This window comes from Bombyx mandarina, chromosome 11, assembly GCF_030267445.1.
Source record: "Bombyx mandarina strain Sakado chromosome 11, ASM3026744v2".
In the NCBI taxonomy this organism is placed as follows: domain Eukaryota; kingdom Metazoa; phylum Arthropoda; class Insecta; order Lepidoptera; family Bombycidae; genus Bombyx; species Bombyx mandarina.
Window position 1 is genome coordinate 4560018 of NC_143218.1, and position 23864 is coordinate 4583881.

The 23864-nt window shown below is 39.4% G+C and overlaps 1 protein-coding gene and 1 long non-coding RNA gene across 2 annotated transcripts; one reads left to right on the forward strand and one right to left on the reverse strand.

Moving 5' to 3' along the window:
* Positions 1–5976: 5976 nt before the first annotated feature.
* LOC114242877 (immunomodulatory peroxidase) lies at positions 5977–22010 on the forward strand. Its single transcript, XM_028174176.2, has 12 exons — positions 5977–6703; positions 7716–7942; positions 8415–8531; positions 12733–12881; positions 13819–14008; positions 14391–14588; positions 15207–15351; positions 15709–15865; positions 16509–16676; positions 17663–17861; positions 20569–20674; positions 21733–22010. The coding sequence occupies exons 1-12, from the start codon at positions 6576–6578 to the stop codon at positions 21860–21862; spliced, it is 1914 nt and encodes a 637-aa protein (XP_028029977.2). The 5' UTR covers positions 5977–6575; the 3' UTR covers positions 21863–22010.
* Positions 20050–20557, reverse strand: LOC149501947 (uncharacterized). The gene is made up of 2 exons (XR_016323869.1): positions 20324–20557; positions 20050–20125 (listed from the first exon to the last, which is right to left on the reverse strand). It is a non-coding gene; the product is annotated as an uncharacterized LOC149501947 (long non-coding RNA).
* Positions 22011–23864: the final 1854 nt, after the last annotated feature.

Here is a 23864-nt window from a genome sequence, read left to right on the forward strand (position 1 = left end):
AAATAAATAAAATTGGTGTGTCTGTTTGTAATAATAAAATAACCACTTTTTACTAAATGAGTCAGTGTGTATACACAGTACATATACCAAAACAACATTTCTTTTTATTTTTGTCCGACTGTTTATCTGTCTGTCTGTTTGTTCCGGCTAATCCCTGCAACGGCTGGACTGATTTTGTCGGGACTTTCACTGATAGGTAGCTGATAAATATTTAGGATAATTTAATTCATAATAGAACCACAGTAGAAGTTAAGAGAGTTATTTTTTTTACTTTTAAGGCATAAAATCTCCGTGGTACGCGATATACCCAATTCAGTTCGCCTTCAAACGAGCCGGTCTCGCTGCTGACGTCCAGCTCAGACGGGCGACTGTAGTTAGATTAGACCACAAGTCACAAGGTCCGTGTCCTCGTCAGCCAACCACGAACCTGGAAATCAAAGCACTCACCGATAATGAAACAATTTCGCAAAAAGAAAGTGAGTGCCGTGATCGAAATATGAAAAATTCGTTTTAAAATCATTCTCCAGAGCGCGGACTACATTAGTTCCGCGAATCGAACTGTAGAGCGTTTAATGGCATTGAAATCAATTATTTACAATAAACTGCATTTCGTGCGTAAACATATTACATTGCTCGGTCAATGTATGTATAGTTGTGAGTCTCTGTGACCGCTTTTTCTCTAGACCTATTCTTTAGTCTATCACTGGTGGTAGGACCTCTTGTGAGTCCGCGCGGGTGGGTACCACCGCCCTGCCTATTTCTGCCGTGAAGCACTAATGCGGTTTGAAGGGCGGGGCAGCCGTTGTAACTATACTGTGACCTTAGAATTTATATTTCAAGGCCCATTTACGTTGTTGATGTCTATGGGCTCCAGTAACCATTTAACACCAGGTGGGCTGTGAGCTCGTCCATCCATCTAAGGAATAAAAAATAAAAAAAGACTGCAGAAGTCGCGAAGCTCATTACGGGCTTACGAAATTCGATGGTAACAAAATGATGCATAGATTTTCCTATGAACATTAGTTTTAGTTTACTTAGAAGCAGAACGGGGACTACGAATGGAACTTCAATTTCCTCTGTATATTGTAACGTATGTTCCATGGGGAGTGCTCTGAGGAGTTGTTTGAGATCCCATTATCTCGTTTTTACCATTGCACCGCCCACCACCGGAGTAGAGTTAATCCATACTACCTGGAGCCACTGCATTCATCCACAGTGCGTTTCCAGAGATCTTTTTCGCCATCGGATTTGGAATGAGCTCCCCTCCACAGTGTCGCCTGAGCGCTATGTAATGTCCCTTAAACGAAGCTTGTGGAGAGGATTAAACGGTAGGCAGCGGCCTGGCTTTGCTGACGTCCATGGGCGACGATAACCACTGACCATCAGGTAGGCCATATGCTCGTCTACCTACAAGGACAGTAAAAAAGTCATACTACGTCACGGCTTGTGTGTACGTGTTCTGCGCGCTCAATACCCGGAGTCCATGGACATCACCACATGGATATCGCCGCCCAGCTTGAAACAACGACTGTGCTTGACTATAACGCACTACAGAATCAGTTATAGGCAGCACGGCGACATCCACCAAAATTTGCTTCAATTTGTTATTCTACACGCTCCATTCATTTTTTATATCTAATCTGTTACATTTCAGAAGTTTTTGAATTTACGAATGTAACAGTTACACAATACACAGAACAGACTTTCGAAGGAAATAAAATTCTATCAAAATACAAAAATAAAACTTAAAGTGATTGGACAAAAGCATATATTTCTTTGCGAAATATTCACGTACGATCTTTCAAATCCAGCATCGTTTTCAATATGGAAGTTAATATTTCGTTTGAATTCCACTGGACAACGTAAGGTAGTATTTACATTAAACTGTTAAAGAAAACTGTATTTGAGTACTTCGAAATAAAGTCGTTTATCGCATAATTACGAATACGTGTTTGTTACATTATGAGTCGAATTTTTTATTTTATTTCTCAGCACTAAAACGAAAATAAATCAAAGAATTCCAAACAATATGTTGCTGGTGGTGTATGTTATATTTCAAATTTTCGGTAAAATTATTCATAAATCTATTTTATTTCGAAAAAGCACTGGTCTAATGCTCATTTGATGTTAAGTGACTGTGAATTACAAGTTTATCTTTACTTACTTATACAATTCAGTTGAGACTTCAACTTTGTATGTCAAGGTGACGTCATGATGTCCAAGGGCTACAATAGCCTCTTACGAGGAGATCAACGACCAATCACACTCACTGAGCTCGGATGGCGCAAAGCTTTTAAATCGAAAAGCTCTTTACGGTAATTTAATGTAGTGTGATATTTTCTTGTGGAGAATACTTAACGGTAGGCAGCGATTTGGCTCTGCCCCTGGCATTGCTGACGTTCATTGGCGACGGTAACCACTCATCAGGTGGGTCACATGGCCGTCTGCCTAAAATCGCAATAAAAATATAAACATATATCTAACTAAAACCAAAAATTGTTTGTTTATAGCAAACGTGGTCACCATCAAACCAAAGACCCTGAATCTTGCCATCGAAACAATCATACAAATGGACAACAGCGACAAACAGACAAACCTACAGATCATAGAAAACCTTCAGAGGTTCCTAAATAAAATACGAACCGCCATAGACGGTAAGCAGAGCAGGCGAAACGCGGGAAAAGATTTCTTACTCACAAAATATCTACAAGAAATCATAAGGTTCTTGAAGGAAATCGACAAGGATGACTTAGAAGACATCATTATTATACTGAATGATAAAGTTCGTGAAACTAATTCCAATGATGAAATACCCGATGAGGCAGCGAGAAAGTATTGGAGGAGTGTTCTGAATAGAATAAAGAGTTGGAATGTCGAATACCTGAGTGAACAACTCGAGGCTGCTGCCGTTTTGTTGGAAAATCCCAATAACAACGTCGAATTAAGGAATCTTTTTAATTTCGCCAATGACGCTTACAAAAACGCGTCCGCTGACGACTTCTACAAAGTTTTGGATCAGTTAAGATTAAACCCGCGAAAGAAGTCAACCACGGAACTAGCTAAAAACATTAACGAATGTATTAACATTGTTATTGGTCATTACAAGAATATGCCTAAAAAAACTAAGAATAAATTCGAGAAGAAATTTAAGAAATTGATCGAGTTTAATCATGACGCTATGGATGATAAGGGTAAAAAATTATATATCACCACAGAAACAATACATGTTTTCGGTAAAAATCCTAAAGTCATCAATGCGGACAATGCAAATAATATCTCTCTAGCTACCGTAGACTTGAGCGATGATTCTGACATCAACAACAATGGTATTAACGATAAGTACGCCAATCGAATCTCGCTCGAAGGTTCATCCAATCACGACAGTGATATATCCAATGACAGCAAAGAATCAACGCATAACGTAGCTCACGACAACAGCCGTGAAAAAAATTATTTAAATAACAAAAATCGAGTTTTACAACGTAATTTAAAAAGAAACAAAGATAGCGTCATTCACAAACGTGATTCTGAAAACGAAATTATTGCTACAAACTCTAAACATAAAGTCAAAGCAACAAAACACATTTCTTTCACCAAAAATAATACTAAGCCCTACATAGACTTAAAGACGTTTGATAAAGGAATGTCTGAATTATTACACCACAGAAAAAGTCGTGGAAAAAAATATATTAAAAGGTATGTTCGTATTACAGAAAATATCTCGACTAGTACGAGCCTGTAACGATACAATATCAGTGAGGGGAGTTGATTCATAATAAAAATCAGGAAATCTTCAGATCGGCTTTCGAAACAGAGTTTGGCAGCGATCCTGATGATTTAGCTGTTCCAAAATCACTTCACCCTGTCTAGCGGTTGCTCCTTAACATCGCTCCAGGTCAAGCCGGCAGTCCTTAGGGTGTGTCGCCAAATGTGTACAGGGCGGCCAGGTGTTTTCCTCCAACCTTACTCGCATATAATCAAATTCGTTTAACTATTTTTACTTTTTATTTTTTATTTAATCATTGCTTAATACAAACACCGAAAAGATATGATAAATGGAACTCCAACTAGGTGTCCATTAGATCTCTCTTTTCCTTCATAACGTGATTATTTCTTATGAATCCTGGAGTTTCCTTGGATCCTCCCATCCTTGAAAATTCCTGCCTTAATAATTCACAGGTTGATATTTGAAGACCTGAATAAGACCAAGAGTTCTTACGTCTGCCTTGCATAATGAAGCTGAAATTTATATTGCTCACATAAAATCCTTCACAGGAGCCAGCACGGAAGTAAAACATCTGAGAAACTTAAAAGGAGAAGCCAATTAAATAGAAATCACAACAGAGAACTTAACGTAACAAAGGTAATGGATGAAGATTTAGCAAGAAATATAGTCCACAATGCCACTATCGATCGAACTTATAAAATTAATCGCATTAACACACCAGACAATTTCAATGAAGACTCATCAAAATTCAGGAACACTACGAAAACAATTACGAATAGCTCCGTTATGACTATTACGACAGTAGCAGAACATAAAAACGCCAGAATAAATACATTGATTGCAGAGCATGAAAATAGCACGAAAATAATTAACGAAACCAATGTCGAATTCGTAATGAATAGCGAACAGAAACTATTGAACAACACTAAAAAAGTTGACCTCGTTAAGGTCACTACAATAAAAACCACAGCTCCCATCAGAAATGATAACCAGAAGACCACATCTAAAGTCTCCAAGTTCACCTTAAACTTAGATGAAATATTCAAGGACAGCGACGTAGGAGACGGCAAATCGAGTGTTATAAAAATGAAGATGCTAAAAGACATGGACGATATATTGAATCCAACGACAGAGATTCCGACAACTAAACAATTCATGGACCCTTTCGAAGACATCAATGAGGACATTGAGTAATTTCTTCTTCTTCTATATTTTTTGGCCCGGTACGGTTTGTGCATTAGCCAGCGTCAAGTAATAAGATTTTTATAATTCGCTGTTTTAATTAATTACAGTTTATGAATAATAAAAAACAAAAGAAATTATTCGCGACATAACATAAATGATTAAAAACGAATAAGATGTGATGAAATGAAATGATACGGGATGAAATATAATCTCATTAAAATGGTGGTCACATACTGAGACTTTTTTAGTGGGCTTTTTGGAGGATCCCAAGAAATTACGTTCAACGGTTCTATTTCATATTCCCACATTTATGCACTTTCACAGATACTAAACAGTTAATAAACCACCGTTATTACACATTTAAACATGAAGAAACACTAAATAGACAAATTAAAACAAATCATACAACTTCAGTTTTTGCGTTCCCGCCAAAATGTCCCATTGAGTAATTAAAAAATTCAATTACGAAGGATGCAAAATTCCTGTAAACACAGTTTCTTCAAGTAATCTAGATGGCGTTGGTATTCTATTCTAATAAATACATTATTTTTTTTCATGTTGATTTATTAGTCAAACATTTTATTCGTCGAAGCAAACATAACAATGCGACAGTACCGTCGGTTATTGGGTTAAAAAAATAATTGGTTTTCTGTAAAGTCGTTTTACGGACTATACGGTTACGGTTTATGTGATAGCGTGAGTAGTTTTACTGGTAGTAGGACCGGGACGGATAGGTACCACCACCCCGCCTATTTCTGCCGTAAAGCAGTAATGATTTTCGGTTTGAAGAGTGGGGCAGCTGTTGTAACTGAGAGACCTTAGAACTCATATCTCAAGGTGGGTGGCCGCAATTACGCTGTAGATCTCTATGGGCTCCTGTAACCACTTAACACCAGGTGGGCCGCGAGCTCGTCCATCCATATAAGCAATAAAAAAATGTTATATATACGAATAAAATGTAAAATAATTATCAAACTTTGTATCGCTATGATCTTTACTAAAACCTACAATAATTACCCTCTTCCCGAAATTTTACATTCGTCTCATTATCTTGAAGTCAAAATTTTTGAAGGTTTCACTTCTACCACGTGTGAATTGCACACATGTTTTTCGTCATTTACTTTTCCATACAAACTGCTCTTCTTCTTCTTCGTGTCCTTACCCAAGATGACGTGGAGTCAGCGCATTAAGTCCTCTTATCATGCTCCGTAGGGACTTGCCATAAGTTATACGACCAGCCAATGTCAACCCTCCTCAGGTTTTATCTCCAGTAGTAAATCCGTCCTAAGACTTGGCTAAGCTGTATAAAAGCGAATATCCGAGAGAAGAGTGTGAGTGCAGAAATGTCGTACCATAGATTTGAATGGAAAAAAGAAGAAAATCACATAGAAGATGAAGAAGTATTAGTGTCTGTACGCTATTTGTCCCCCACCAAGAGAAACTTTCACTTGGACTACTTTTTGACTCGACACTCCGATCAGATACGTCTTCAAGCGAAGTATACACCTTCTTATATCCTTAGTAATTCGATCTAGTAATTAAACAGTATTAAAAACAGTACGTTCAATCAAAAACATAGATTTTAACACGGCAAGGATGTGCGCAATTAGACGCGACCTTATAAATAGCAGTGTTGTAGGAGTGTTTGATTCAATCAGGAGTCATGTTACGTGAGACAGCGGCTTTTCTGTTGACGGTGAGCCTCGCGTACTGTGCCTTCTACGACACGTACTCAGGAGAGCTCATAAGCGATCGGAGAGCGGCCGCGTTGGGCGAACGAGGATTAGTGCCGTGAGTATGACGAGAGTTTGCTAAAACTGGCCCTAACGAGAGCAGTGCTTCACTGAAAGTACCATCGGATCGGAATCGCGACCCATTGAGAAGAACCGGCCAGAAACTCAGAGAGCTGTGTCCAAAATAAGTCGGATTTTTGTAAAAAAAAAACAAGTAATTAGCTGGATCAAAACTCCTTAAAAGATTTTTTCGTGCACGAAAATTACGAAATATGCGTTAGATTGTGAAATTTACGCGTTTTTACCTTGAACACAAACTAATTAGGTAAGATAATTGTTTACCGTCTCACGAAAAAACCGATAATCGTTTAGTATCGATTCTGTTATTTCTTTATCAATAGCTTGATGGATTTTTGAAGATTTATCACAAAGGGGAAATTTTCAGGCGAGCTCCTGAAATTGCTCGAGAGAATTTTATAGTCCCAGAACTTTGTATACATGCTAATTTGTCTTGATATTGTTGTTGAAGAGATTCAAACATCTGTCAAATAACTATAGAATTGTATTCGTAGCGCATAAAAGAAAACTATTTCCGGTCCTCCTCCGTCCAAAAGAAAACCGTCCTCGCCGAACCCGTCGCTTGCGACGAAGGGCTCGACGAGTAAATTAACCCATAGACACAGAGTCCACTAAGTTTTTCGCCGGATCTTCTCAGTAGGTCGCGTTTCCGATCCGGTGGTAGATTCTGCGAAGCACTGCTCTTGCTAGGGCCAGTGTAAGCAACATTTCCGGCTTGACCCCGTGAGCTCACCTACACGTTAGGGTCAAGCTGAAATAATCTCTCAAGGCTATCTGCACAGGTAGAAAAAAATCCTCACTGTTGCACTTTTATTGTTCTCTTCCAAAATCTTCTAATAATATATCTGGAAATATCTATAATATAACTGGAAAAATATGTCGGTGTTTTAATGTTTTCTCTCATTGTTACACTTTTCTCGCTCTAGCCCGAGTCTGGGTCTGCGAACAAAATGCGCGATGTAGTTCGCTCCAAAAAACTGTATTTCCGTTAGATGGTGTGCTATTGAAGTGGACGCTTGTAATCCACACGAAGGACGGCGGACGGATGCTTCCTGCAACAATTTGAGGCGGCCTTCGAGGGGAGCGTCGCTGACTCCCTACTACAGGATGCTGCCCGCACAATACGGTGCTGAGGGTAGACCAAGGGTGGCCAAGTCAGGTCGGCCCCTCCCCGACGTCAGGACTCTCAGGGTTTCCATAATGTCTGACGGTAGAGTCGGTAAGAATAAAAAAATTTATTAATTTCCGCATGGTTAGATAATGTACCTTCGTGCCAAATTTTAGTCTCCTTGTAAACTCGGAAGATTGTGTCGCTTTACAGGACTATGTTCCAAGGTCATTTTTCAGGATGTTAAATCTGTATTTATAATAGTTTTATTTATGTTATTTATTTATTTATTGTTAACATAGAAGTAGAAATACAATCATAATTTGCATCTCTGCTTGAACTAGGTGATAAAACATGTAATCTCAAGCAGCTGTGCTCTTCGTCCAAAGAATACAGCAGCTTTACTTCAGACCTTACATTATAATATTTCATTATTACGTGTTATATTATGTTTTATTTTATATTAAGCAGTATGGCTTATCCTTGTTATTTCAAAGGCTAGCGAATAATTATCAGACCCATGAACTGTTGCATTTTTTTTTTGTCATTTACCCCAAATCTTTTTTAAGCGTATATGTTCCAGCACATCCTCATTTGACGCAAATGGTGACCAACTACAACGTTTTCATCGCCGGAGACGTGACTTCAGTTCACGACACAGTGAACTATGTGGCTGTCACGACAGCTTGCTGCTCACCAGGTAAAGAGGTCTTTGAGGTCTTCTATCATGAGCTGTGGCGTGCTATTTCATTGTGTATTACTAGTAACTTCGAGGTTGCTAGCTTCGCCGTATGGGTTTACGGGACTCAGCCTGAAAAACTGAATCCTCAAAGACTGTTACTGGTGGTAGATTTGTAACTGTAACTAAACTTGAGACCTTAGAACTTATGTCTCAAGGTAGGTGGCGCATTTACGTTGTAGATGTTTATGGGCTCTAGTAATCACTTAACATCAGGTGGGCTGTGAGCTCATCCACTCGTCTAAGGAATAAAAAATGCTTTCGGATATGCAAGCGGCATATCCTTTGACGTTTAATAACCGTAACAATTTATATCTATCTTTATTTATGTGAGTAATAAGCACAGGAGAGTATACAATAGAAAATATATTATACATGACGGAGTAGGGACCGCCGTAGTGTTTTTAAAAAGTGTGACGTCAGCATTACTGACGTCACGGTCATTAATTTGTTGACGAATGACTCATGTTTGGGTTTCCGAAACAAAACTTCACGAGAACTTCGTATATTGCACGAGAAGCATAACAACGTTACAGAGATAACCGTACAGTACAACAGCTCGGACACGAATGCCCCAGTGCTTTTTTTTTATTTTTTTATTTTTCCCTACCTAAGCTGAGAGCCTTGAGAGGCTATGTCAGCGTAACCCTAACTTTTGTAGGTGAGCTCACGGGGCTCAAACCTGATGACGTTGCTAACACGAACCCTAGCAAGAGCCGTGCTTCGCAGAATCTACCACCGGATCGGAAACGCGACCCACTGAGAAGATCCGGCGAGAAACTCAGTGGGCTGTGTCTGGGAGTTAATTTACTCGTCGAGCCCTTCGTCGCAAGCGACGGGTTCGACGAGAACGGTGACCGGTGCTTGAAGTACCTAGAAGCACCGTTAGTGGATCGGGAGGATCCGAGATGACGTGTTTTGGGCGACGTCGACTGCTTTTCATTCTGTCCGCAGGATCGGGAATGTAGTTACCGGCGGCCACGATGAGAGGGTTCTCGTGTCGTGCCGCTTTATCGAAATGGCGCATTGACGCCGACTGCATATACTTACTGGTGGACTCTAAGTCCAGGTCGTCATGGAGGTCGACGTTCCTGACGAACCACGGGGCTCCGACGGCTATCCTGCAAAAACGGGATTGAATGACTTGGAATGATTTTAAGTGTATGCGGGCCGCGTGAGCGAACACTACACTTGCATAGGTCATGACGGGGCGTATGCAAGTTTTGTAGAGTGTCACCTTATTTCTAAGGGACATTTTACTTCGCCTACATATCATCGGGTAGAGACGTCCTAGAATGAAGGCGGCACGATCGCGTACCGTCTTGATGTGGGGGCGGAATGTCATCCTACTGTCGAGGGTGACGCCTAAATATTTGACCTTCGGGGCCCACGGTATGGGCTGGTCGAACATCGCCCCAGTGCTAGACAGCACGGCCGTATTTATGGGGCTTAGTACCCGTGAGCGTGTTGACACGTTTTAAACACGTGAGCGTGTTTACACGTTTTTCAAACACGTGAGCGGGTTTACACGTTTTTCAAACACGTTTTAAAGTATTGAAATTACAATAAAAGGAACTGTTTAACATCAATTTCTTATCACAGAGTAATTAGTTGATGATCAGTAGGTAATAGTCATATCTGCGCCGACACGGCCATACTGACAGGCGGTGCGCGCTCTGCACCAGCCGCCCATGTATGGTGAATCACCAGAGAGTTCTTGGAGTCCATCTGAAACAATGGAATGTCTGTTTCTGAGATTGGTATATGTGTACCTTTTTATGTTACTTTGAAAGTAACTTATTTTGTGTAGTGTTATATTGTGGCGTACGCTGTGGTACTTATGTAGTGGGCGTACACTGTGGTACTTATGTAGTGGGCGTACACTGTGGTACTTATGTAGTGGGTGTACACTGTGGTACTCATGAAGTGGCGTACACTGTGGTACTCATGTGGTGGCGTAATTTTATTAATCAAAAATAAAAACTTATCCTTTTGCCGATTGTTGATTTTGCTGCTCGACCATCCTGGTTTGTAAAGTATCTGGTAGAGGTTCATCGGCTGATGCTAGTGGGTCGCTTTCTTCCGCTGATACGGTTGTATGGTCTCCAGGTTGTTGCTCAGCGAAGGCGGCATGTGATCCACTTAGGCGGTGCGCGCTCTGCACCAGCCTCGTTGATTCTCGTAGGTGTTCTTTGATCCCCATTGATCTGCAGGAATAAAAAGTTTCTCTGAGTAGCGCATCTGTTATACTTGCGTTACTTAGATTTCTCGGAGGTTCTCGTAGATTTATTTAAGGTGTTGGGATAAGGATGTGTAAGATGTTGTTCGTTGTGTAAGGATATCGTGGTCTTTAGATGAATGTTGTGGTGAAATTTTAGTACTCAAAAATAAAAACTTATCTTTTGTATTCATTGATCAGTTGATTGTTGATTCCGTCGCTCGGCCATACTGGCTTGTGAAGCAGACGGTACAGGCTTATCGGCTGATGCTGGAGGGTAGTCATTTCCCGCCGATACGGTTATCTGGTCACCAGGTTGTTGCTGAGCGGAGGCGGCGTGTGATCCCGCTTCTGATGACGGAGTAGGGACCGCCGTGATGTTTTTAAAAAGTGTGACGTCAGCAATGCTGACGTCACAGTTATTAATTGGTTGACGAATGACTCATGTTTGGGTTTCCGAAACAAAACTTCACGAGAACTTCGTATATTGCACGAGAAGCATAGCAACGTTACAGAGATATCCGTACAGTACAACAGCTCGGACACGAATGCCCCAGTGCTTTTTTTTTTTTTTTTTTTTTTTTTTTCCTACCTATGCTGATAGCCTTGAGAGGCTATTTCAGCTTCACCCTAACGTTAGTAGGTGAGCTCGCGGGGCTCAACCGGAGAGTTGCTAACACTGACCCTAGCAAGAGCAGTGCTTCGCAGAATCTACCACCGGATCGGAAACGCGACCCACTGAGAAGATCCGGCGAGAAACTCAGTGGGCTGTGTCTATGGGTTAGTTCGCTCGTCGAGTCGAGCCCTTCGTCGCAAGCAACGGGTTCGACGAGGACGGTGACCGGTGCTTGTGGTGCCTAAAAGCACCGTTAATGGATCAGGAGGATCCGTAATGACGTGCTTTGGGGCCCCAGTGCTAGACAGCACGGCCGTATTTATGGGGCTTAGTACCCGTGAGCGTGTTGACACGTTTTAAACACGTGAGCGTGTTTACACGTTTTTCAAACACGTGAGCGGGTTTACACGTTTTTCAAACACGTTTTAAAGTATTGAAATTACAATAAAAGGAACTGTTTAACATCAATTTCTTATCACAGAGTAATTAGTTGATGATCAGTAGGTAAATAGTCATATCTGCGCCGACATACAAGTTATCTCGATTCGTCCGTACGTATTGTTACACCGGTAAGAGTAACGCCATCTATCAACGAATATCGAAGGATCTATTAGCATCTAGAACGCTCGAAAAGTAAAGCGCTATCTATTGCCAGATAGCGGAAACACACAATACACGACTTTTGCGGAATATTCTCGATAATTGTAGGGATGTCGTACCGACTATAAAAGCGTTGCAGAGATGGCACGCAGTCAGTCAGTAATCACCTGAAGCGAAGTGGAAGAAGCGAATTGAGAACTTTAAAGCGTTTGTCAAGTGTTTTAGGTGCTCTAAATGCTAATACGGTGTTAATTTGTACTTTGGTGGAACTTTTTGTTTATCCCAAACCCCAGCGCGTAACCGTATGATAACTTCTTAGGAGGCTTAGGAGGTTTAGTTAAAAAGAAATCAAAACCATACTGTCGTATTTTTAAATTCCGAAACATATTCAACAATGGGTACAACAATACGCAAAGGTAGTACCAACCAGCCTGTTTCTACCGCAAAGCAGTAATGGGTTTTCCAAAAGTGGGGCAGCTGTTGTATTGTAAAATTTACCTAACAAGTTCGTGTCTGAAGCTGGATGGTAGCATTTAGATTGTTATTGTTTACAGGCCACTTAGAACCACGTGAGACGCCGATATTAATCTAATTTTAAGTTTGGGAACTACCCGTCACAACGACCATTTTTCAAAGTTAAACTATTTCTAACTACCTGATAGTTGAGCGCCGAACGATGCTTAAAAGCTCTCAGTTAAAAGCTCTACACACAAGCCAGTTTTTTTCAGGTGCAGAGGCAGACCCGAGATGCCTACCGATCAGAGTGCCCGATGATGATGTGCATCTTCGTAGAAGCAACGTGAGATGTCTGAATTTGACACGTGCCATCACGTATCAGCGTCTGGGCTGTGTATCCAATAATGTGCCTGGAGAACGGGTCAGTTTTGTTCTAAGTCACAACCAGGGCATTGGCTCTCAAACTTTTTCGCAGCGCGCACCTTTAATGGTGTTTTACAGCACAAATAACCTGAAAGAGGTTTTGGAGAAACGAAGGAAAGCCATGCGAATTTATCATTCGGTTAGTTGTCTTTTAATGAGACGAACGAATCTGTATGGATCATCCAATTTCTCATTATTTTATTAAATTTTACGTAATGTTTAATTTAATGTTACCCGCAAATCGCCAAACAAATATCTTAATGTATTTTTTTAACAATTTCAAACATTTTGCCGACTCCCTTGATTGTTGCTGCTGGCAATTTGGGAAGTATTTTTATTTATTTTTATTGCCCTTGTAGGCAGACGAGCATAAGGCCTACCTGATGATGAGCGGTTACCGTCGCCCATGGGCTTCAACAATGCCAGGGGCAGAGCCAAGCCGCTGCCTACCGCTTAATACTATACACAAGCCTCGTTTGAAGAAGGACATGTCATAGCGCTCGGGAAACACCGTGGAGGGGAGCTCATTCCAAAGCCGGATGGAACGTGGCAAAAAAGCTTTCTGGAAGCGCATTGTGGATGTTCCTAAATATCAGAATGGCTTTACGTGCCATTACTGGTGGTAGGACATCTTGTGAGTCTGCACGGGTAGGTAACACCACCCTGCTTATTTCTGCCGTGAAGCAGTAATGAGTTTCGGTTTGAAGGGTGGGGCAGCCGTTTTAACTATACTTGAGACCTTAGAACTTACGTCTCAGGAAGGGTGGCGCATTTACGTTGTGGATGTCTATGGGATCCAGTAACCGCTTAACACCAGGTGGGCTGTGAGATCGTCCAGCCATCTGAGCAATTATTAAAAAAAAAAAAAACGTGCCCATGCGGGATTCTACCTACCCACTTCCTTCTACTGAGCTAACTGAGACAACATTCCACAGATCAACACAGCAACGCCCATGGTCGATCTCTCGATCGTGTACGGCAACAACGCTATGGCTGCAGCCCGAGGAAGGCAGTACGAGGGTGGTAGACTCCGTGCTGACATATTGAAGGGCAAGGACTGGCCACCTTCAGGGTCGGCATTCTGCATCAACAACGAAGCCAATGAGACAAGATGCCACGACGCTCGTAAGTTAACGGCGAGGCAACATTTAACGCCTTCCAGTAACCAGTTAACACCAAGTGGGCTGTGAGCTCGTTCACCAATCTAACAATAAAAAATAAAAATAACCTCTTAACAGACTACGGCCTCCGCAAGGGACATAGTTTTAACAATGCATGTACGTACCCATTTAGAGTCCTTGAACTCCTGCGTCGTCTTATACTCAGACATTCAGAAGAGAATGGTACGCTGGTATAAACCAGCGTATTGCAATGGCCAAGTGGCTATTTTTGGCGTTGGGGTACATTATCCTACCTCTTTCTGCCACGAAGCAGTTCTGAGTTGAAGGGTAGGATACCTTTAGTGCAATGCGACAGTGGCACTCACGATTTTCGTGTTCTTTTTCAGCGACGAACGGCGCCAATTCGCTTTTGGGCATCAACATGTTGTTCCTCTGGCTGTACCGGAACCACAATTCTATAGCCAGACGGCTTCAGACCCTGAACCGATGCTGGGACGACGATAGAATCTTCTTCACCGCTAAAGAAATCAACATAGCCATGTATTTGCAAATCCTGTACTATGAACTCATGCCTGTAGTTTTAGGTGAGAATTGAATCAACGCTTGTTATGAGCAGTTTAGTTTGACTAGTTTATTATTATTTAATTAAAGCCACATTGGCTAGCCAACATGACCTGGAGTGGTGTCAAGGAGAAAATGCAAGATAGGGTCAAGTGGAGATAACTTGTGAGGGCCCTAAATACCAGCGAGGTAACCTAGGACTACAACAACAACAAAATCATATTAAGCAACCTCTACTGTTGACTGTGGGCCAAAAGAAAACCCCACCTCTTCCAGTGGGCTTAGTATAGTGAGTAAGGTATACATGGGTGAATGGATTAACTGAGCATACCGTGAGCTCGCACGAACCACCGTCTTGGATATGTAAGGCAATCCAAGCATGGTAGAAACTATCAAAGTAGACGGTCAGGTTTTGGAAGGTTTAACGACAAAAGGAAGATCTTCCAAAGACCGGGTGATGTTGCTTGGCAGGCGACGGTCCGAATGTTGTTATTCGGAACTTGTATATACGCGAGCTTATCTTGAAGTGAGATTCAGGCATCTTGCGTTGTATGATGCTTACCATCACAAGGACATCTGCCGATGCGACACAGCACACACTAGCTGTTCTTAATTGAACTATAACATAAATTATTCCACAGGAAAAGAATTTCTACTGAACAACAAAGTTATCTTTGACGTTTTGGGTCACGTCAATGACTATGACGATCGTCTAATGCCCACTGTCAGTCTGGAGTACATTATTGGAACTAGATGGTTCCACACTATACAGGAAGGGAGGCTGAGGTAATTTCGGAGCTCTTCTCGTGCACAAACAGACACAAACCGACTTACATCTAGCCTAGGGTCCTATACCACACACTATGTGTCCTATAGACACAAGTCCTCTGCAGCTCTGTACTGATCCCGAGCACTTCTCAAACAGAAAGACATACAGATCTAACCTACATCTAGCCAAGGGTCCTATACCACACATCTATAGACACAAGTCCTCTGCAGCTCTGTACTGATCCCGAGCACTTGTCAAATACAAACAGACACAAATCTAACCTACATCTAGCCGAGGGTCCTATACCACACTACTATAGATACAGTCCTCTGCAGCTCTGTACTTACACCTAGCTAAGATCATTTTATTTGCAGATTGTACACAAAAGAAGGGAAGATATACGATGAACAACCAATAGTCGATTTGACTCTTCGGACTGGTGCATTACCCATTAATAATACCTTGGAGGGCGTAACCCAGGGGGCCTTCAGACAGCCGTGTGCCGACACCGATAATCTGGTAGATCCTGATGTAAGTTATACCGGTAGCTAATCCTAAAATACATGCAGGTTAAATATCAAATCTAATTAACATTTGATTCGTCGTGGCCTAAAGGTTAAGACGCCCGGTGCATTTGTATCTAGCGATGCACCGGTGTTCGATTCCCAGTCGATTTAATGTCGCAACCTGTATCTAGAGGATAACAAAAACTTTTTTTTTTATGGCTTAGATGGGTGGACGAGCTCACAGTTCCCCTGGTGTTAAGTGGTTACTGGAGCCCATAGATATCTAAAACGTAAATGCGCCACCTACTTTGAGATATAAGTTATAAGGTCTCAGTATAGTTACAACGGCTGCCCCACCCTTCAAACCGAAACGCATTACTGCTTCACGACAGAAATAGGCAGGGTGGTGGTACCCACCTGCGTGGACTCACAAGAGGTCCTACCACCAGTAATTACGCAAATTATAATTTTGCGGGTTTGATTTACACGATGTTATTCCTTCACCGTGGATGTCAATCGTGAAGATTTCTTAAGTACGTATTTCATTAGAAAAATTAGTATCCACCTGAGGGATTCGAACACCGTTGCATCGCTAGATACGAATGCACCGGACGTCTTATCCTTTAGGCCATGACCACGTAGGGAAAAAAACTTGATTCTTTTCTTAGATTGGAGAAAGGATATTAGGAAGGTTGCAGTTTGCGTCAGACGTGGTGTCCAGTGACATCATGAAAGGCAGAGACCTAGGTTTACCGCCCTACAACGATTATCGTCGGCTGTGCGGTCTGCCAGTCGCGAAGAAGTTTAAAGATTTGCTACGTTGGATGAGAAGTGAGGTATCCGTCAAGTATATAAGACTTTTTAACCGATTAGCATCTGCGAAAGTGTATTTATAAGTGCTGGGAGATTCAACAAAGTCGTTGAACAAAAGATGTAGCTTCTCTAAATCTTCTTAAGAGCGCAGTGAAGATTCGGTAAATTACCATTATTTTACTGGGACGTTGTTTCATTTTAATCAATTTCATCTCAATGGATTCCAATTTGAAATCAACAAAATCAATTTTTTTCTGCCACATTTTCTATATAGTATAGTTTGTATAGGATCTTTATAAATTTAAAACGGGCAACAAAAGCAACGCGAGAAAACAATTACCATACAAAAAAAAGGAGAACGTCTATGACGATGTATATAAAAAACATCTAATATATAAAATTCTCGTGTCACAATGTTCGTTCACATACTCCTCCGAAACCGCTTGACCGATTCTCATGAAATTTTTTATGCATATTCAGTAAGCCTGAGAATCGGCTACTATCTATTTTTCATACCCTTAAGTGATAAGGGTTGTCCACACGTTTTTTTTTTTTGTCAGGAGGAAATCGCCGGACTTCCGCCCTTCACTGGGGATGGAGGGCGGGGCATGTCGGAGTCGAACCGACTAAAACCTCCTGTCTCTCAACAACCAACGTCCAAACCTCGCATGAGACAGAACTCATTAAAAGGCAAAGGGGGTAAAGTGAAGCGTTTTTGTCCACCCCTAAGATTTATTTTTTATTTTTTGGACAATTTTTTTTTTGTCATAATGAGACATTATGTGGTTGAATGAGGTATTGTTATTTTTATATTCCTTCATCGTTCACAGCGCTACATGCCTCTTTCACTCATCTACCACATCCTTACACACTTACAATAAGTTAGTTTTTTTTTTTCTACACTAGAAATTCCCTAGAAATCTTATATAGGTATGGCAAAACAACGTTTGCCGGGTCAGCTAGTTTATATATATAATAATATATATTTTATAATTCTTTATTTCCAAAGCAAGTTGAAGCGATGTCGCTTCAGTATGAGAGCACAGAGGACATTGACCTAATGGCTGGTATAATAGCGGAGTGGCCAGCTAAAGACGCGGTAGTTGGACCGACGCTGCGCTGTATCATGGCAACACAGATGAAAAGATGGCGGCGCGCCGACAGGTTCTGGTATGAGAACGACATACATCCGGGTGCTTTAACCCAAGGTTAGCATTCGAACAAGTTTTTATTTATTACTAGCGACCCACCCTCGCTTCGCTTCGGAAACTTTAAATTTTATTATTGATAACTGAGTCCCGCGATGTCACCCGTGGGTGAAGCCGCGGGGCGAAGCTAGTCTAAAAAAGTAGGCTGTTACTCCTTATATCATCAGCTACCTATCAGTGAAAGTCCGGTCAAAATCGGTCCAGCCGTTCCAGAGATTAGCCGGAACAAACAGACAGACAGACAAAAATTGTAAAAAATGTTATTTTGGTGTATGTACCGTATATATATTCATATACATGTAGTAAAAAGAGGCTATTTCAATATTACAAACAGACACTCCAATTTTATTTATATGTATAGAATATAAACATTGTAATCAGCTAAGAAGGTTATCACTGGTGGTAGGACGTCTTGTGAGTCCGCACGGGTAGGTACCACCGCTCTGCCTATTTCTACTGTGAAGCAGTAAGATCGCTTGTCGAGTTAGATCTGGTGGACGAGCTCATGGCCCCTCTGATGTTAAGAAACAACGTAAATGCCGTCACCCATCTTGAGACATGAGTTCTAAGTCTCAGTTTTAGAGTACAACGACTGCTCCACTCTTAAACCAAAGCGCATTGCTGCTTCACGACAGAAATAAGCAAGGCCGTTGTAGCTACTGGTCTAGGCTTACAAGACATCCTACTACCAATAAATACTTGCGTTTATAGTTAGAATATCACATTAAAATGCATTAAAAGCCAGTGAAGAGGCATGCATTTCGCTTTGAAAGACGCAATACCTACATTAAGTCCCTTTTGCCTGTCTAATTCGATTGAGACCATGGAGAGTGGAAGTAAGGAGCATCATCTTGATTAAGGGATATATTGATAAAGTGTCCAAACAGTAAACAGCGAGTTATTGTTGTAAGACTCGCCGAAATAGCGCTAATGTAGCAAGTGGAAGTGAAATTAATATAACAATACAATTTTAAACAGACTGAGGTGTGCTGGATTGAAAATAATTAATATTTATCGTGACTTGCTTAGTTAAAAAATATGCAGTACATGTTTCTCAACCATTTATTTTTATTATTAGTAACGTAGGAAGTGAATCTTTCCTCCTTATTATAGTATCATGCTCTGATAGTCTATGGCGCTTATTTTTAAAATCCTTCCACTTGCTACTGTGGCGCCACCTTAATTGGCTAACTTTTTTAATAAACTGAGATGATGCTCCTTCTACTCTCCATAATTGAAACGAACCAAAATCTATGGCGGCCTTCGATCAATAATAGTACTAGATTAAAGATCAGGAACAAAAATAAGACGCTCCAGTGGCCACGTTTGCCGACACGAAAACATCTTCATTTCTTAGAAAAAAGTTTAATAATGTTAACGACTTCAGTTTATTCTAAACCTTAATACTTAAACATAAAGTTTAATTACCATTGCAAAATATATGTATTTAGGTCCTTTCGTCAGAAAAAGAATATTATGGAATAAATTTAAAATGTCACTTGAACATAAAAAGACATCAGTACAAAAATATTTATTCTAAAATGATACTTAAAGCCTAATTTATAAGGTTAAAAATATTTGTTTAAAATTTCGTGCTTATTGTATTGTGGAACTAGATGTAGTTCTTGGTATTACATTTCAATGCTCAGAACACAGTAAGTATTGAAAGACATAGAGTTGCAGAATATACATATTTGTTTTAGGTTTGTTTTGTATGGTCGCAACTATTTTTGACCGATTCAAAAAAGTAGTAGATAATATTTTACATTGCCGCTATTACAACAAATAGGTGATAAAAAATAAAATTGAATAAAGTAAAAAAAATATGAAAGGAAACACGATACATGTTTTCCACGTATTCTTTATACAGAAGTAATTAAAACAATAATGTAGGTTTAATTACCTTTAAACAGATTCAGTTTGTTATAAAGCTATCTTTTAGAAGTCATTTTTATATGAGCGGTTTCTTTTTTACAAATATAATGTAATCTTATATCAATGAATTTGTCTATAATCAGTTTAATTTAGGATTATTTCATGGCTGTGTTCGTTTCCCCCAGAAAACAAATCCTTTTCAGCATATACGCTTAAATTATTATAATATTTACACATACATATAAAGTTTTTTTAATACTTTTTTGCATTGATTTGCCACCACCATTGAACAATTCTAGAATTTTTATAAGGGTTCTATATTTCTTCTCCTCTTTCTTTCGCGACAATATATATCCATTGTGCACAGCGACAAGGGGCTACTAGGAAATCTACAAACAAAAATAACATTATAAAATAACAAAACTACTCTATGCATTCCCTGTTCAAGAATTGGTGATGTTTGTTACAATAGTTGGTGCCTTGTTGCAAACATTGGCCAAACAATTACAATATTCGTAAATTGTGTTTTATTTACAATATAATTGTGTTTATTATTTTATGAAAAACACTTAATAATATAAGTTTACCAAAAAAAGATATTCCTTCCAAAACCTTGGTGTTACGGTGGTTTTTTACTCAGTTTTTGAACGCGCATTGCAGCGTTTTGACGTCTTAGTGTTGGCTATGATTGGACCATACTAATTTGAAATAAGACCACAAATTTATTTGTGGTCTTATTTTTCGGGCCGTTTTTGAAGGGCTAATCGCGAATCTAGTAGTATTATTGATCGAAGATGGCGGCACTTTAATAAAAAGTGTTGCTACATTTCAGATCAATTGGTGGAAATAAGGAAAATATCTATGGCCAAAATTATGTGCGACCACGGGGATCAAGTTGAAGATATACAACCGAATGTGTTCAACTTACCTGGATACGGGTAATTATATTAATAATAATAATAATATAATTATTTATTGCCTTTCACACAGATTTAGATTAATACATTTAGATAAACTAGTGTTATTGTAATTACTATTGTGTAATTACTGGTGGTAGGTCCTCTTGTGAGTCCACACGAGTAGGTACCACCACCCTGCCTATTTCTGCCGTGAAGCAGTACCGCGTTTCGGCTTGAAGGGTGGGGCAGCCGTTGTAACTATACTTGAGACCTTAGAACTTATATCTCAAGGTGGGTGGCGCATTTACGTCGTAGATGTCTATGGGCTCCAGTAACCACTTAATACCAGGTGGGCTGTGAGCTCATCCATCCATCTAAGCAACAAAACGATACTTCAAGTCGCGCTAAGAAATTTAATCCACAAAGGTATATTACCCAATGCGTATGGAGGGTAGAAGCAGGGAGCATTAGTTTAGCGTAGTAAAAAGTGTCCACTAAAAGGGAGCAAACTAAAGTGGCGCCACAGTAGCAAGTGGAAAGATTTAAAAAACAGCGTCATAGATTTGACTCTGACTTGATTCTGTTTAAAACTGATAAATTCATTAAATTTCCACTTCCCACACTAGCGCTTTGGTGATTTTTCCAACAATAACTTGCTGTTTACAGGAGGACACTTTTCAACTCGCCCCTATACAAGATGACGCTTTTTACCTCCACCCTCCATACTCATGTTTTAAGTGTACAGACCATATCGAGGGGTGAAAGTTTATTTGGTTCAAGCGACATTTTTGCAATATTACAGGAACTTGTAAATAGTTTAAACATTTGGAAAAAAATATAATGACAAAAACAATTCTTCAACTATTTCTATGGAGTAAGCTTAATTTAAGTTCAATTAAAAACATCGAACTGTTAATGCTGATATCAAATAAAAGGCACCTTTAATTACAAAGATAAAGGTCGCGCATTAAGCGAAATACGCTTAAATCAAATAGCTTTTCACCCTAGATACACTAAAGCAATCCAGACGTCACCCAAACGGCTGTATGTTTACGATTTCTTTGCACGTTCACAGAACTATAATAAAACTGTTTCAGAAATGAATTAACGAAATGCTCATCGCTGCCGACTCTCGACTGGCAGCTCTGGAAGGATCAATCGTGCGATAAAACATACAAGAAACAGGACTCGGATTTAGACGAATACGGAAACGTATACATTTACTGACGTCATTGAATCAACAGAATATACTTTCAATTCAAAGCTTCGTTAGCTGGCCACTAATCAAACTTATTTGCAGTGAATTCCCCGAAATTTTGCACTAGAACGATAATTAATTCAATTTCATTCAATAAATTAAACGTTTTCAAATAAATCTGTCTTCATTTAATTCAGATTCATTTTTTTTATTTTAACCATTCGTAAGTTTTTTTTAAAGATTTTTATTTAAATTATGTATAATAAAAACTGGCAACATTGGTAGGTATAGCAAGAATAAATTGGCATTATAAATTACGCAATCCAAAATTTTAACGAAGAAGAATATGTAATGCCTTCAATAAAATGAAGGGAGTTTAATTATCATTAATACAGTCGAAGTCAATTAAACATGCTTTAATAAGGTAACACAAAAACCACTGGTCGGATCTTGATACAATTTAAATGGACCACACGTGAAGCACCAGTTTTCTTCTTTAAAAAAATGATTTGTTATCTGTGAAGTCGGTTTACGGACGATAGTTTTATTTTACGTGATAACGCCAGTAGCAGAACTATTCAAGCTGTTAGCTCTGACGTCAGACAAGAAGAGAGATAAATGTGTCACAAGCCAACGCTTACGCCGTGCTTACCTATCGCTTGTTCCGTGTTCTCGCTCGCACGCTCAGGTTTAGGCGGAACGTGATACTTTTTCACTGCGCAGCCGCTGATTGATTTACAAGACATTATCTATATATTAATACGTGAAGCAAAAACTTTGTATCCCTTTTTACGAAAATTGCGCGGACGGAAGAGTATGAAATTTTCCACAATTATAGAGAACTAGCGGCGGCTAGAGAACTAGTGCTTGGGTGACGCACGCGATGTAAAAAAAAAATGTAATTTTTTTACACGTTGGGTTACATTATTGGAGTTTCAGTGAGGATCCCAAATTTTATTGAAAATATAATAAATATAGGCTATGTCACCCGGGGATAGCGTAGCTTTCCAACAGTGTAAGAATTTTTCAAATCGGTTCAGTAGTTTCGGAGCCTATTCAATACAAACAAACAAACAAATCTTTCCTCTTTATAATATTATAAGTATAAGAATATAAATATAAATATAGAGAAGAAGTGCACAAGGCTAATATTTTTTAAAATAATGCATAAAAGATACATTAAATCAATAAAGAAAACATTACACACACTACATACCATGTATTTGACGCACACACGCATACATACTATTTATTGACAAACTTTTGTTCTTGACGTCTTTTTTTTTAAGGGATTTTATGACCTGGTCATGTTTTATTTTAATTTACATATTATATTCATATTTTTATGAAAAATGATAATATGGAGTGAAATGAAATGAAATGAAGATGATAAATTTGAGACATTAATCAACTGGGATGAAATTAAATTAAATGAGATGATATGGGATGAAATATAATCTCAGTAAAATGGTGGTCATTTAATGCGATTTTTTCAGTGGACTTTTTGGAGGAACCCGAAAAGTTACGTCCAGTTCTTGACGTCTGTGGTCAAATTGAGAATAGATTAAAAAACTAATTATGTGGTGTCGTGGGACACCAGGTAGGAACGAAGTTCCTTCGGCTAATGTAGAATCGACACAATTTGCAAAAAAAAAATCGTGCTCAATTTTATGTTGGTTTTCTTGATTTTTCTCTTAAATTTTGCTGATTAGTTTTTATTTAAGTACAGGAAAGTATTTAGGAAATTCAGTATTTTAGGAAATAAAATAAATTACGTAAAATAAAAATAAAATCTTAATTCAAATTATCAATTAAAATAACAAAATATGTCTCTTTATTTTTGTTTGACAACATAAAATTACATAGAAATAGAAATAATTACAAAATAGAGAGAGAAGGGATGAGAGAACGAAAAGAAAGAGGGAGAAAGAGAAAGGTATTATCCACTACTCGCTTGTGTATACGACTGTCGCGCCTGCGCACGTCTCATTTAACGGTTTTATTCCACGCACTTTTTTCCACGGATTTTTT

Bases quoted from the DNA above. Each gene is read 5' to 3' on its own strand.
- LOC114242877 (XM_028174176.2), top strand. From the start codon at position 6,576: ATGTTACGTGAGACAGCGGCTTTTCTGTTGACGGTGAGCCTCGCGTAC. The intron at 7,943-8,414 runs GTAAGAATAAAA...TATATGTTCCAG, and splicing joins AATGTCTGACGGTAGAGTCG to CACATCCTCATTTGACGCAA. The intron at 15,866-16,508 runs GTAAGTTATACC...TTCTTTTCTTAG, and splicing joins ATAATCTGGTAGATCCTGAT to ATTGGAGAAAGGATATTAGG.